A 14801-nucleotide genomic window follows, 5' to 3' on the forward strand; every position below is an offset into this window, starting at 1 on the left:
GAAATGCATCACTACCAATTTGATACAACGCACTCAAAGGCACGGTAAAATGTATATTGTACATACACACAAAAACACATACATACACACACAGTCACACACATGCATACATACCCACATGTATTCCACACGCAAGCATTACAACATTGAGTTACTATTTCTACTCTAATAGATCCTAACTAAAACTAGTGTGCCAATAATCATCTCATTAGTAGAGTCACCATGTTATTTTAGCGATCACTCGACGTTTAATAAATGAATTGTGATAAAACCGAATACAAAGTCTTTGCCTCGTCTCTAAGAAGCAATAACACGTAGTAGTAGCTCGGAAATGGCTCAATACTGCTGTTTTAGCGAAGCAAAATGTTCCAAATTTCATGTTACTTCTGAAGTTAATCTATCAAACAGAGATAACAGATGTCACTATAACAAATGGTTCTCGTATATTAAATGACTAATGGGTTTGAGATGAATGGGGGTACCGTTACCCAATTTCTATCTCTTCTAATGGCCGATCGTTAGTCCTGAGCTGAAACGGTGGCCTTTATTACCATTCTTGCATGCAGTTATTCTTACACTTCACTCACACATCATCCCACCCATCAGGTCCCAAACGATACATCCTCACAATACAAACTGGATGCACATCGTTTGACAGCTATCAGTGGTTTGTCTATTGGTTAAGTCATTATTATTTCGTTCTATTCTACAATATTCTATCTCACTCCACAATAATCCATTGTACATAAACCACCAATAAACGTCAAATATGGACTCGATTCACCGTTCACCTGTTGTCATCGTGTGAAACCCAATTGGGATACGTTCACTTCACTTAACTTCCACTTCACACTGGTAATAGGGACCGGTAGTATGAACATAAAACATAAAAAGAGCTCAGTTAAGCCCTACCGGCCTCTCCAACCCCGGATGTTGGAGCGTAATGCAATCAACATCTTATTCACTCACAATCGAAATGTATCACCATATAAGGTTTGATACAACGCATACATACATATATGTATACACAGGGGTGCGAAAATTTGACATTTTTTTTAACTGTCGCTAAGCACAAGACAGCCACTACCAACGATCCGCTCAGCTGCTACGTTTAACAGTAGCCAACACACAATGACACGATAGCAACCTGGAATTCTGGAATAATTATAAGATCATGTACAAAATGAATGTTTTTTATTTAATGTAATTTATAATAGCAAATCGCTTGATAAAAACAGTATTTAGATTAACTTATGAATTCCGACATACATATATGATATTCGAAATGTATTGCTACGGCAAAGCAAAGTCTTGGCATTACATTCCTTTTGTGGAATTTTTCCTTTCTGTTTCAACAGACTTCGCAGCTGATTCTTGGTGTACAGAATCATTGCATGGCTAGTACTACGATCCTACTGACACTAAGAATCCTTATCGACAACCGGAGCAATATATATATATATATATATATATATATATATATATATATATATATATATATATATATATATATATATATATATATATATATATATATATATATATATATATATATATATATATATATATATATATATATATATATATATATATATATATATATATATATATATATATATATATATATATATATATATATATATATATATATATATATATATATATATATATATATATATATATATATATATATATATATATATATATATATATATATATATATATATATATATATATATATATATATATATATTATATATTATGCACCAAACCTCTACAAATTCGTGCCACCATCCCGGCTGGAAATCAAAGCATTAGTTAACACTGCTTTTCAGCTTTGCTCACCGAACCGCTTCCTTCCAACGAGAGTGCGGAGCAACAAAAACGAATGCAGAAAAAACCGTCAGCATAGCGGACCAAAACTTCCATGTGTGTCTCCATACACCCCGTGAGAACAGGCATAAAACGAATTTCAACGTTGAGCCTTGTTGGTGGATGTCTCTCGAAAGCTGTAGAATTTGAAAGGAGAAACTGTTCTTTGTGGTAAGCTATTCTCTAATTGAAGAGAGGAGAACAGCTACCGATGCGAGCATACGGGTACATCCACGAGAGAAAATGTCATGAGAGCTATGACATTTTTATCCGCTGCAGTCACGGCAAAGTTCATTCGGCGACAGCTACCATTTGTGCGGTTTGACTGTCTGCTGTTTCGTGTCATTCTCCGGTACCGTTCGCAACCCTGTGTATACATATATACAGGCACCAAGGCATACTAACATACACACATACATACATAATTACATATGTGTACATACATATACATATATACAAATATGTATTTCACACGCAAACATTGTAACATTGATTCACTAATTCTATTCTAATAGATTTTAACTAAATTCATTGTGCCAATAGCAAGGATGGCTTTTATCGTATCAAAGAACGTTCACTGGCAACTCTCCAACGATTGAATCAGTGCCATCAAAGAGAGTTGGAAATCATCGCAACAACAAAAACCCGGCATGGCTCATTTAACATAGAATCGACACCAGTGCGAGAGCGAATTCCTTTCGATGACATTTCTGAGAATCAAAGGTTGGCACACTGATGTGGGGATCTTCTCTGAAGCAACACACGGTCGCTTATTCTCGTTTCGCGATCCGATTCTATACAGGCAGTTGATAATTGCGATAGAATCATTTTACTATTGCCGCTTATTCTATATTGAAACTATGTGCATATAATCTTTGTATAAGTTGTGTCTATGAAAATGTATGTGAATGCTCCACACAAGGGTTTTGAAATATTGCAACCTAGTATGAGAATCATCAAGTTGAATCATCGACTCGATTTTCTGCGATAATTGTCAACTTGCGATTCTCTCTTGGGAAATTCCACACAGCAACGATCATTATCAGACTGTAATTTTTTTAAGGGCCGAGAAATACTCAGAGTATAAAGTGGAGCGAAGGAATGTAGAAAAAATCTCTCGCGGTTCATGCATTGAGAAACTCGAGTTCTTGTAGCATCTTCTACCGGATTTAAAATGTTGTATACAATATAGATAGCAATATAGCAGCTTCTGTCAAATTTTCGGCAATCACCAACACTGGCCAATAGTCATTTCATTAATAGAGTCACCATATTATTCTACCGATTACTTCCAATAAATGAATTGTGATGGAATCAAATACAAAACCTTTGCTTCATCTCTGATAAGCAATACCGCATAAAAGTAGTTCAGAAAATGTACGATATCGCTGTTATAGCGACGCGAAATACTCCTAACCTCATCTCACTCTCGAAGTCAATCTATCGAACAGACATAACAGATCTCGCTCTAACCAATAGTTTTCATATATGAAATGACTAATGGATTTGAGATGAATGGAGGTGCCGTCACCCAATTTCTATCTCTTTTATTGGTCGGTCGTTAGTCCTGAGTTGAAACGGTGGCCTTTATTACCGTTCTTGCATTCCACTTCACTTATACTTCACTCACATATCACCTCATCCATCAGATCCCACACGAGCACAATACAACCTCACAGAATAAACGTCAAAGATGAACTTAATTCACCATTCAACTATTCCGTTATCGAGTGAAACCTGACTGGGGTACGTTCATTTCGCTTAATTTCCACTTCACATAAGGACCGGTAGTATGAAAGAGAAACATAAAAAAGAGCTCAGTTAAGCCCTACCGGCCTCTCCAACCCCGGATGTTGGAGCGTAATGCAATCAACATCTTATTCAAGTCGTTCCATATTTTATTTTTTTATTTCAATTATGAAGATAAAAGCTATAACGCTTATCTTTATCAAATTGTAACGCTAATTGATTGTATGTGATGATGTTTGCAATACCGTCAAGCCCACCAACCAATGGGAGGGGAAATATTGTCAAGCAGTTGGTGTAATGATATCCTTCATTTGATCCGTATTGACTGGACTATAGATGTTTGAAACCTGACCACTTTTCATACTCGAAAATTTAATAATCATGTATTGAGTTCAATGTATGTAAAGTATTTTATATATGTAAATGAGAAATACAAATTATGCAAGTTTTATAGACCATGATGCTTTTTCAAACTTTCAATTAAAGATGCTTTCGATAGTTTTGACGATCCTTCAATGCCTAGCATCCGTGAATAATCCCGCAAGGTACCTACATGAAGAGGTCCAGTCTAAAAAAATAATAAATTTTTGCACATTTTTCATAAAAAACTCGATGAAAGCACGATTTTTCATCACCTTTCCGCATCTTATCGATTCAATAATTAATTCAGGGTTAACATCTGACATCAATCGGGGAATCTTGGAATTTGATCCAGCTTCGCTAGATGCCTTAGCACGTTTCTTCGATGCACTATCTCCATCCTGTGAAATGAAAAAAATGTTAATGTATATTTTTAGTCTAGATTCCATATAACAACAAAAATGCCATTTTTTCGTTATAATCTAAAGTCATGAGCATGTTCCAAAATGCATGAATTCTGTTTAAGTAAACTAAAAAAGGTGGGTGGGTGGGTAATGTCGGAGACATGAATGAAGGACTCATGCTTCTTTTATACTTCCAAAAATCAATAACCGCTCGTATTAGTTGATTGATTTGTGAGAATTTTACACTTTTTTTTTAATTTGTTTTTTGCTCGCCACACACTCCCCCACACCAAAAAGCTTCAATTTACAGCCCCCTGGTAGTGGACGCAACTAGTCTCAGCGGGAAACAAGAAACAAATAGATACTGACAATAATAATACTAGAAATACAAATTTAATATTGATACAAAGTCCGCTGAGATTCGACAATTTAATTACTACGCTATGTTGGAAAGAAAGTACAGATATATTAGGAAATTAGTTAATAATATAAAATACTGTTGACGATAAATACATTATAAAACAAAAAACTACATAGCTTAATATCTCGTTCAGTCTGTGCTTTAAATGGTACTTTAGTCTAGCCGCAAATGTGGCACGGTTGTGTATTCCTTGTATATCAGGTGACAGTGCATTATATTTAGTTGGACCAACAAAAAAGATCCGTATTTGACCAATGCTTGTAACTGCTCGAACACGAAACAAATTGTTACTACGGTGTGTAGTTCGAAAATGGGATATAGTTGGGAACTGTAGATTATGGAGATTATCATTCATCCAACGTTTGGACATTATATAAGTATGTTATTGGTAAAACATTATGGTTTATGTCATAGTATAACAATAGGCTCGAAAATAGTACGGGTTTATTGAAAATGATTTTTAAGCGTCTGTTTTGTAGAATTTGGAGTTTCTTCAGATAAGAACTAGTGGCTCGCCCCCACACCGATACAAAGTAGTTGAGCTGTGAATGGATGTAAGCAAAATAAAAATTAAACAGAGCAGGCTGGGAAACAAAGGACTTGACTCTCTATAAAATACCGCAGTACGACGCCACTTGCTTGGCAACAAACTTTATTTGGTGAACCCAGGTTAATGTGGGGTCGAAATATATGCCCAGATACTTGAAAAAATCAATTTTTCAATAATATTGTGTACGAGCTGGGGATGATTATGCGTTGGTATGGTTTTCCTTATGGAACGGAAAATCATATACTTAGTCTTTGTGGCATTTAATGATAATAAGTTCGCATTAAAAGATTGTCAGCATTAAAATATTGTCAGGATAGAACAAAGCTGTGTCGTCGGCGAATAGTCGTGGAGTTCCTTAAAGCTGTAAATTACATATGTCATTAATATATGAAAGAAACAATAGTGACACAATATTACTTCCTTGTGTAACATCAATGTTTATTGGAGCAAGATTGCTGCTGTCACTTTCGATGGATACAAATTGTTTTCTAATAGTCAAGTAACTACAGATAATTGAATTAGCAATACCCCTGATACCATATCAATCGAGTTTGTCCAAAAGTATCTAATTAAGTATTAGTATTATCTAATGTGTCAAAAGCTTTTTCAAAATCTAAAAATAATACACCAACTATATTTTTACTATCGATCTCGCTTATAATTTCGTCAACTATTTCAATTATAGCGGTATGTGTGCTAGAACCTTATCTGAAGCCATATTGGAATTTAAGTAGGATATTATGCTTACTTAGGAATTCGATAAGTCTAGTGACTAGAAGTTTTTCAAATATTTTGTTAAATACGGATAATGTAGATATGAGACGGTAATTATTACAATCACAACGGTCACCCAATTTGAACACAGAAATGACTTTAGCTACCTTGAGGCAATCAGGGTAGTAACCGGTCTGAATAATTACGTTAAAGCACTGAGAGAGTATTTTAGCGAATGCATATGAATTATGTTCTAGTACACTGACAGAGACGTTATCAGGGCCGTTACTCTTCTTATTATTCAAACCTTGTATTAACAGTATTACTTCATTTATAGATGAAGGACGTAAACAAATAGAATCACAAACACGACGAACGTTACTTATGGGACAAAAAGATGAGTTTACAGGAAAAGATTTCGCTAATTCGTAACTCATATTTGAAAAGAATATGTTGAAAATATCACAAAATTTCTTGTTGTCATTAATGTTGTTGCCCCTATCGATCAAGCGTATCTTATCCTTTTCTATTGTCAGTTTAAACGTGGATTTAAGTATTGTCCAAAATTTCAAATAAAGAGATGACTTTTTGGTCAATTGGTTTCTCGTTAAAACATTTATTTTTCGTTAAAGGCCAACGTTTCGAAGGTTATACCTTCATCTTCAGGGCAACTGTAATTTTATGTATTATTTAGTCACAAAATCTTTTTTCACAAAATACAATAATTTTACAAAATGTACTCACAACGACTACAAATATTTTTCGTCAAGTATGGTGTAACATTTATAATAGTTGGTTGGAAGACGGCTACTCTACACTAAAACACAAAAAACGAAACAATTCGAATTATTTGTTTTGCCAAGAACTTACACAAGCACTTCCCACGCACATCGACTTCGATTGAGCACTAAAATATTGCAAGCAGCGAATATGAAGGACAGTAGAGCAAAAATTAGAGTGAGACAGACAGCGAAATCGGAGGCGAGATTGACAGTTAATGTGTGAGAGATAGCTAGGATCATTAAATATTGTGTCGTTGCGAATCCGATCAACGTCGTCAAGTTTACAAATAATATGGTCTAGTATATTTTCGCTAATTAGTCTTGTAGTAAAACAATTTGTACACGAAAGTCATAGGATTCAAGCAGAGCCTTGTCACAATGTTGTTATGAATGAGATTTATAGGAACATTTATATCACCTATAATAAATCACGTATGCTTCGGTTGGATTGAACACATCAAGCCTTCTAGGTAAACGGAAAATTCATTAAAATCAAAGCTAGGAGGACGATACACACCATGAATATTATAAAAGTGTCCTTTGAAACAAAGTTCGATGTTTATATGGTGAAATCCATCGGACGTTCTTAATCAGTCTATGTTCAATATCTTGTTCGACATATATTGCTAGGCCTCCACTAGAATGTTATCTACAAGCAAAAAAGGCTTTATAATGCGGTATTTCATAGAGAGAACAATTTTCATTTTTCAATCATGTTTTAGATTACTATAACAGCTATAGGAGTTTTAAAATTGGCAATATCAATAACAAACACAACGGCAGATTAGAGTAACCCGGCACTACCACACTTCCGATCACAAATGGTCAATCGAAAATGATTCCTAAGAAAAATCCATAGAATTAAATTTGGTCAGCACACCGATTATCAGGCACCAATTCACAATCCTACAACTAGCTCTGAACAAAAATTCACTAAATAACAAGTTGAATATAAGTTTTCGTTTGAAAATTATAAATGAACACTTTTAATTAGGTTCCAAAATTAGCTATAGAAAGGAGCAACTATTAATGTCAACAGACATTCGTAACCGAATGTTCGAAGTGAGCACACGGTAAGACGAAGGTGTCTATCACAGCAGAGGCTGTAGTATAGGCATTAAATAAAAGTGATAAAAAGTAGCATCCCCGCAAGTGAGTTCTGTCTGTGCACCGGTTTTGTATCGGTATCGACAGTAGACGCTATTGTGCTATCCTCGGGCAGCAGTTATTTCTATTGTTTGCTACCCGCATCGCAGCAGCCAAATCCTGAGTCAAGGTCACGCTGAAGCACAACGAAGGAGTGAAGGAGCAACTCACCTAACAGCTTACCGTGACATACTGTTAAGTATTTTCTCAAACTTTTTCTTTCAACTTTTACTATTCATATATTTTCTTTTCATTTTATTTCTTTCTTTCTCATTTCAAGTGCGGGAGACTTCTTTACTCCCGCACTTTAAATATGAATATTGATGACAGTGGGGGTGTCTCGGAGGAGGGCGAAGCTGAACGAATGAACGAAGAACATTTAGAGGCTGAGTTTGCTTCCGAGATGCCATCTACTCCTCCTATACCATCTCCTCCTCCGACACCATCTCCCCCTCCGATACCATCTCCCTCTCCGATGCCATCTCCCTCTCCGATGCCTCCATCTCCCTCTAAGATATTGCCTACTCGCCAAAAAGTTTACCAAGACGATGGCTCGGGGGGTCCGTGGGTGGTATACTTCCGGCCCAAATTAAAGTCTCTCAGAGTTTTAAATATTGCTCGGAACCTGGAAAAACATTACTCGGCAATAAAAACAATAGATAAGGTTTCGCCAAACAAGTTACGCGTTGTTGTGTCCGACCTGAAGCAAGCAAACGGGATTGCTACCAACGAGTTGTTCACGAAGGAGTACCGCGTGTACGTCCCGTCTCATGTGGTGGAGATCGACGGTGTGGTCCGTGACGAAAGTCTGACAATCGAAGATCTGATGAAGGACGGGGTAGGCCGTTTCAAAAACCCCGACCTTCAACCAGTGAAAATTTTGGAGTGCAAGCAATTTCACTCCAAATCGATAGATGGTAAATTTTACCAATCGGACTCATTTCGCGTGACTTTTGCCGGATCTGCACTTCAAAATTATTTGGTGGTGAGTGGAGTTCGTCTACCTGTTCGGCTGTATGTACCGCGGGTAATGCATTGTACAAGCTGCAAACAGCTAGGTCATACGGCAACCTATTGTTGCAACAAACTGCGATGCGGCAAATGCGGAGAGGCCCATGAGGACGATCTCTGCAGAAGAGCAGTGGAAAAGTGTTGCTACTGCGGGGAGAATCCTCATGATCTTTCGGTGTGCCCTACGTACATACAGCGTGCGGAGAAATTGAAGCGATCCGTGAAAGAACGTTCCAAACGTTCTTATGCGGAAATCTAAAAAAGAACCACTCCATCGACCCCTGAGAACCCGTTTGCAATCTTGCCAGTTGAAGAGGATACCTCTGACGACCCAGGCGAAGGACCTTCCTACACACAGGTTGAAGGAAGCAGGAAAAGACAAAATCTGGCTTCTCCCAAGCTTCCTCGTAAAGGCCTCAGACTGTCCTCTTCGTCACAAAAGAACCAAACGGAAACAAAAAGTGCTGACTCAAAACCGAAGCAAACACCTCCTGGGTTCAAAAAACTTAGGGATGATAAGGAGTACCCAGCACTTCCTGGGGCATCAAAAAACCCGAATGACCCCAAAGCACAACCAGAAAATCCAACAAACGCTGGATTATTGAAATTTTCTGATATCGTGGACTGGATATTAACAGCCTTCAATATTACTGATCCTCTGAAAAGCTTCCTAACTGCTCTACTGCCAACAGTAAGGACATTTTTAAAACAGTTGACTGAACAATGGCCCCTCCTTGCAGCGATCGTATCTTTTGATGGATAATTTACCACTGAGAATCGAAGATATGATCATTGTGCTTCAGTGGAATTGCAGAAGTATCATCCCAAAACTTGATTCTTTCAAACACTTAATACATACTCATAATTGCGATGTATTCTCCTTGAGTGAAACTTGGCTTACTTCTAACATCAACCTAGACTTCCATAATTTTAACATAATCCGCCTGGACCGAGAAGACTCTTATGGAGGGGTACTTTTAGGGATTAAAAAGTTGTATTCATTTTATCGTATTAACCTCCCCTCGACACCGGGAATTGAAGTTGTTGCTTGCCAAATTAATATTAAAGGCAAAGATCTATGTATAGCTTCTATCTACATTCCTCCCAGAGTCTCGATAGGGCATCGTCGGCTTGCAGACATCATAGAACTTCTTCCTTCAGCGCGGCTGGTTTTAGGGGACTTTAACTCGCATGGTACAGGATGGGGCTGCTTATATGATGATAATCGTTCTTCGTTAATCCAAGATCTGTGTGACAACTTCAATTTGACAATTCTAAACACGGGAGAAATGACACGGAACCCTAGACCGCCAGCACAACCAAGTGCGCTGGATTTATCCCTTTGCTCGACTTCGCTACAGTTAGATTGCAAGTGGAAGGTAATCTGTGATCCTCACGGTAGCGATCACTTGCCGATCATAGTTTCTATCACCAACCGTGGAAGACCATCGGAAACAATCAATGTTTCGTACGATTTCACACGAAACATTGATTGGAAACGTTACGCGAGCTCGATATCTGAGAAACTAGAAACATCACAGGAGCTTCCTCCGGAGGAAGAGTATACATTTTTGGCTGGCTTGATTCTTGACACCGCAATTCAAGCTCAGACGAAACGAGTACCTAGCGCGCAAACTAGTATGCGTTCTTCCAACCCATGGTGGGACAAAGAGTGCTCAGAGCTGAAAACGAAAAAAGCTTCAGCCTTCATCTCGTTTAGAAGGAACGGAACTCCAGATAATTATCGGAAATACGCGGCGTTAGAATTTCAAATGAAAAGTCTGATTAAAGCTAAGAAACGCGGTTACTGGCGAAGGTTTGTTGACGGATTAACGAGAGAAACAGCAATGAGCACTCTTTGGAATACGGCCCGTCGCATGCGCAATCGAAATCACGCGAACGAAAGCGAGGAATATTCTAACCGCTGGATATTTGATTTCGCTAAGAAAGTATGTCCTGATTCTGTTCCGGAACAGAAGATATCCCGCGTCGCGACATTGAATACAAACGAAACACCGTTTTCGATGGTAGAGTTCTCACTTGCGCTCTTGTCGTGTAACAATAGAGCCCCGGGGTTAGACAGAATTAAATTCAACTTGTTGAAAAATCTGCCCGACTCTGCCAAAAGGCGCTTGTTGAATTTATTCAACAAGTTCCTCGAGGGTAATATTGTCCCACACGAATGGAAAGAAGTGAGAGTTACTACTATTCAAAAACCTGGAAAACCAGCCTCCGATCACAATTCGTATCGGCCGATTGCTATGCTTTCCTGTATCCGGAAATTGTTGGAGAAAATGATTCTCTTCCGTCTAGACAATTGGGTCGAAACAAATGGATTGCTTTCAGGTACACAATTTGGGTTCCGCAGGGGCAAAGGAACGAACGATTGTCTAGCGTTGCTCTCAACAGAAATTCAAATGGCATTTGCTCGTAAAGAACAAATGGCATCAGTTTTCCTCGACATCAAGGGGGCATTCGATTCAGTTTCCATTAACGTTCTATCTGAGAAGTTGCATCAGCATGGTCTTTCACCAGTTTTGAACAACTTTTTATATAATCTATTGTCCGAGAAACACATGCATTTTGAGCATGGAGATTTGACGACAAAGCGATTCAGTTACATGGGTCTTCCTCAGGGCTCATGCTTAAGCCCCCTTTTATACAACTTTTACGTAAATAACATTGATGAATGTATCAACACATCTTGCACGCTAAGACAACTTGCCGACGACAGTGTTGTGTCTATTATAGGACCCAAAGCTGCCGATCCCCAAGGACCATTGCAAGATACCCTCGACAACTTGTCGACATGGGCTTTTCAAATGGGTATCGAGTTCTCTACGGAGAAAACTGAGCTGGTTGTATTTTCAAGGAAGCGAGAACCTGCGCAATTACAGCTTCAACTAGGGGGTGAAATCATAGCTCAGGTTTTCACATTTAAATATCTCGGGGTCTGGTTCGATTCCAAAGGTACCTGGGGATGTCACATTAGGTATTTGAAACGAAAATGCCTACAGAGAATCAATTTCCTTCGTACAATAACCGGAACTTGGTGGGGCTCTCACCCAGGAGACCTGATCAGGTTGTACAAAACGACGATATTGTCAGTAATGGAATATGGATGACTCTGTTTCCGCTCTGCTACGAATATTCATTTCATTAAACTGGAAAGAATTCAGTATCGTTGTTTACGTATTGCCTTGGGTTGCATGCAATCAACCCATACGATGAGTCTTGAAGTGCTGGCGGGCGTCTTACCGTTGAAAAACAGGTTCTGGGATCTCTCATATCGACTGCTAATCCGATGCGACATTTTGAATCCGATGGTGATAGAAAACTTTGAAAAGCTCGTCGAGCTTAATTCACAAACCCGTTTTATGTCCTTGTATTTTGACTACATGGCTTAGAATATAAATCCTTCTTCGTTTGTTCCCAATCGTGTTCATTTTGTGGATACTTCTAATTCTACTGTGTTTTTCGACACATCCATGAAAAAAGAAATTCGTGGAATCCCGGATCCTGTACGCCCTCAAGAGATCCCAAAAATTTTTAATAATAAATTTAAAGAAGTCGACTGTAATAAAATGTTTTACACTGACGGATCATATCTAGACGGGTCCACTGGCTTCGGTATATTCAATGTAAATTTCACCGCTTCCTATAAACTCAGTGATCCAGCTTCAGTTTACGTCGCAGAACTAGCTGCAATTCAGTATACCCTTGAGATCATTGACACTCTGCCCACAGATCACTACTTCATTGTATCGGACAGTCTCAGTTCCATTGAGGCTCTCCGTTCAGTGAAGCCTGGAAAGCACTCACCGTATTTCCTGGGGAAAATACGGGAACAATTGAGTGCTTTATCTGCAAAATCATACCAGATTACCTTGGTTTGGGTCCCCTCACATTGTTCCATACGGGGCAATGAGAGGGCGGACTTGTTAGCCAAGGTGGGCGCACTAGAAGGTGATATCTATGAAAGACCAATCTGCTTCAATGAATTTTTCAGTTGCTGTCGTCAGAAAACTCTAGCTAGCTGGCAGAATACATGGAATAGTGGAACTCTGGGACGATGGTTACACTCAATAATCCCACAGGTATCGACGAAAGCTTGGTTCCGAGGGTTAGACGTGAGCCGAGACTTTATTCGTGTAATGTCAAGGCTCATGTCTAATCATTATATGTTCAGCGCGCATCTCCGTCGTGTGGGGCTCGCTGAGAGTGGTGTCTGCGTTTGCGGTGAGGGTTATCATGACATCGAGCATGTTGTTTGGATGTGTGTCGAGTATAGTGATGCCAGGTCCCAACTCATAGGTTCCCTTCGGGCCCGAGGTATACCACCCTTCGTACCAGTCCGCGACGTCTTGGCAACTCGAAATCTTCCTTATATGACTCTCATCTATAACTTCTTGAAAACTATCAATGCTCAAATTTAGTGCTCTCCCTATCTCTTTCTCGTCTACAGCTCTACCGCACTCTTCTTTACGTTGCTGGAAGTATGGCCTGTGTAAACAATGCTTCGGAGCATGCACCTGCCTTGAACTGACTGAGTTGCTGGAAGCTACCCAAAAACGTCACATCAACGTCAGAACACACCAACGAAGCATCCCAATCCAGAATAATCTCTTCATTACTACAAGCTGAAAAACATGAAGATTCATCGAACGCAAAATGTGTCTAAAAGATGTATGCCACAAACCAATGATGTATTCAAATTTCAATTCAATACTGTAGGTCCCACCCTCCCTATGTCCCCTTACTAACTGGGGAGTATGCCGCCCCGTAATACGGCATCCCTTTCTCTCTCCCTAACAACAAGACAATCGGCCACGTTAAGCTAAAGCAAATGAGCCTAATAAAAATTTTATTAAAAAAAAAAAAAAATGTCAACAGTGATGCCAGTTTTTACTGCTTTGTTTCCGGAATAGTAATGGTGCATTTATACTAAAGTATGTCTTATTGACGACAAACATATTCTATCATACAAATAACGCAGAAGAAATGAGTGCAAAGCAATACATGGTTTTTCTTGTAAATTCGCATATTCAGTGGAAGAAAACATCGCATAGTTCTTTGGGAATAGTTTAATGAATGTTTCAGATTAGGAATCCAGATCAAAAATTTAGTTCTAGATATCTAGAACAAAAAATTTGAAAATTCCGGTTCCGAATTAAATTCTAGAACTAAATTCACAATTTGAATTCCGAACCTGAGTTAAGCAACTGAATTCAGATCCAAAATATAGTTCAAAGTTCCAAATTCGATTCCAGAATGCCTGAGATTAGAAAAGAGTTCCGCAAAATTATGTTGCATCCACTAAATTTCTATTTAAGTTAAAGAAAATCTATTCAATCATATGTGAGAAAGTGAAAAGAGCTCCATTTTATCACATTGGATTACTTTTGTTGGTACTTCCGGAACCGGAAACTGGATATCGGCATATTGACAATCGGTTCATTCAACCATAAACTAATATGATGACCTATACAATTTTTATGATTGTCTATGACTATGGTCTGCAAAGTAGAGAAATTCACTGGCCAATTTAAAAAATTGATAACTTATGAAAAAATATTCTTAAAAAATATTCTCAAAACTGACATTTTTCCACTAAATTAGACAATTTTTACATTTTTGGTGCATATCACCCTGTAATTACGGAACGGGAAGTCGGATCCAAATGAAATTCAAAAACTTGGGACCGGTATAAATTCAAGACTATACGGATTGCATAGCCTATCTATATGAGAAAGGCAAAAGGAAGTTCACAATAATTTTTTTGTAACAGAGAA

The 14801-nt window shown here is 38.2% G+C and overlaps 1 protein-coding gene across 3 annotated transcripts in view; it reads right to left on the reverse strand.

The window, feature by feature from the left end:
• Positions 1–4007: 4007 nt before the first annotated feature.
• The window catches only part of LOC131427921 (ATP-dependent DNA helicase 2 subunit 1), a 73276-nt gene continuing 62482 nt past the window's right edge, over positions 4008–14801 (reverse strand). Inside the window, exons 9-10 of one of the 3 annotated variants that reach the window (XM_058591504.1) lie at positions 4257–4382; positions 4008–4189 (exon numbers count right to left, since the gene is read on the reverse strand). In XM_058591504.1, coding sequence (XP_058447487.1) covers positions 4070–4189; positions 4257–4382 — 246 coding nt within the window. In that variant the 3' untranslated portion in view covers positions 4008–4069. Of the gene's footprint in view, positions 4190–4256; positions 4383–6940; positions 6978–7369; positions 7502–14801 lie in introns of those variants that run through there. The other 2 variants (XM_058591505.1, XR_009229324.1) reach the window with 2 other exon arrangements.

Source organism: Malaya genurostris, chromosome 2 (assembly GCF_030247185.1).
Source record: "Malaya genurostris strain Urasoe2022 chromosome 2, Malgen_1.1, whole genome shotgun sequence".
Lineage (NCBI taxonomy): Eukaryota > Metazoa > Arthropoda > Insecta > Diptera > Culicidae > Malaya > Malaya genurostris.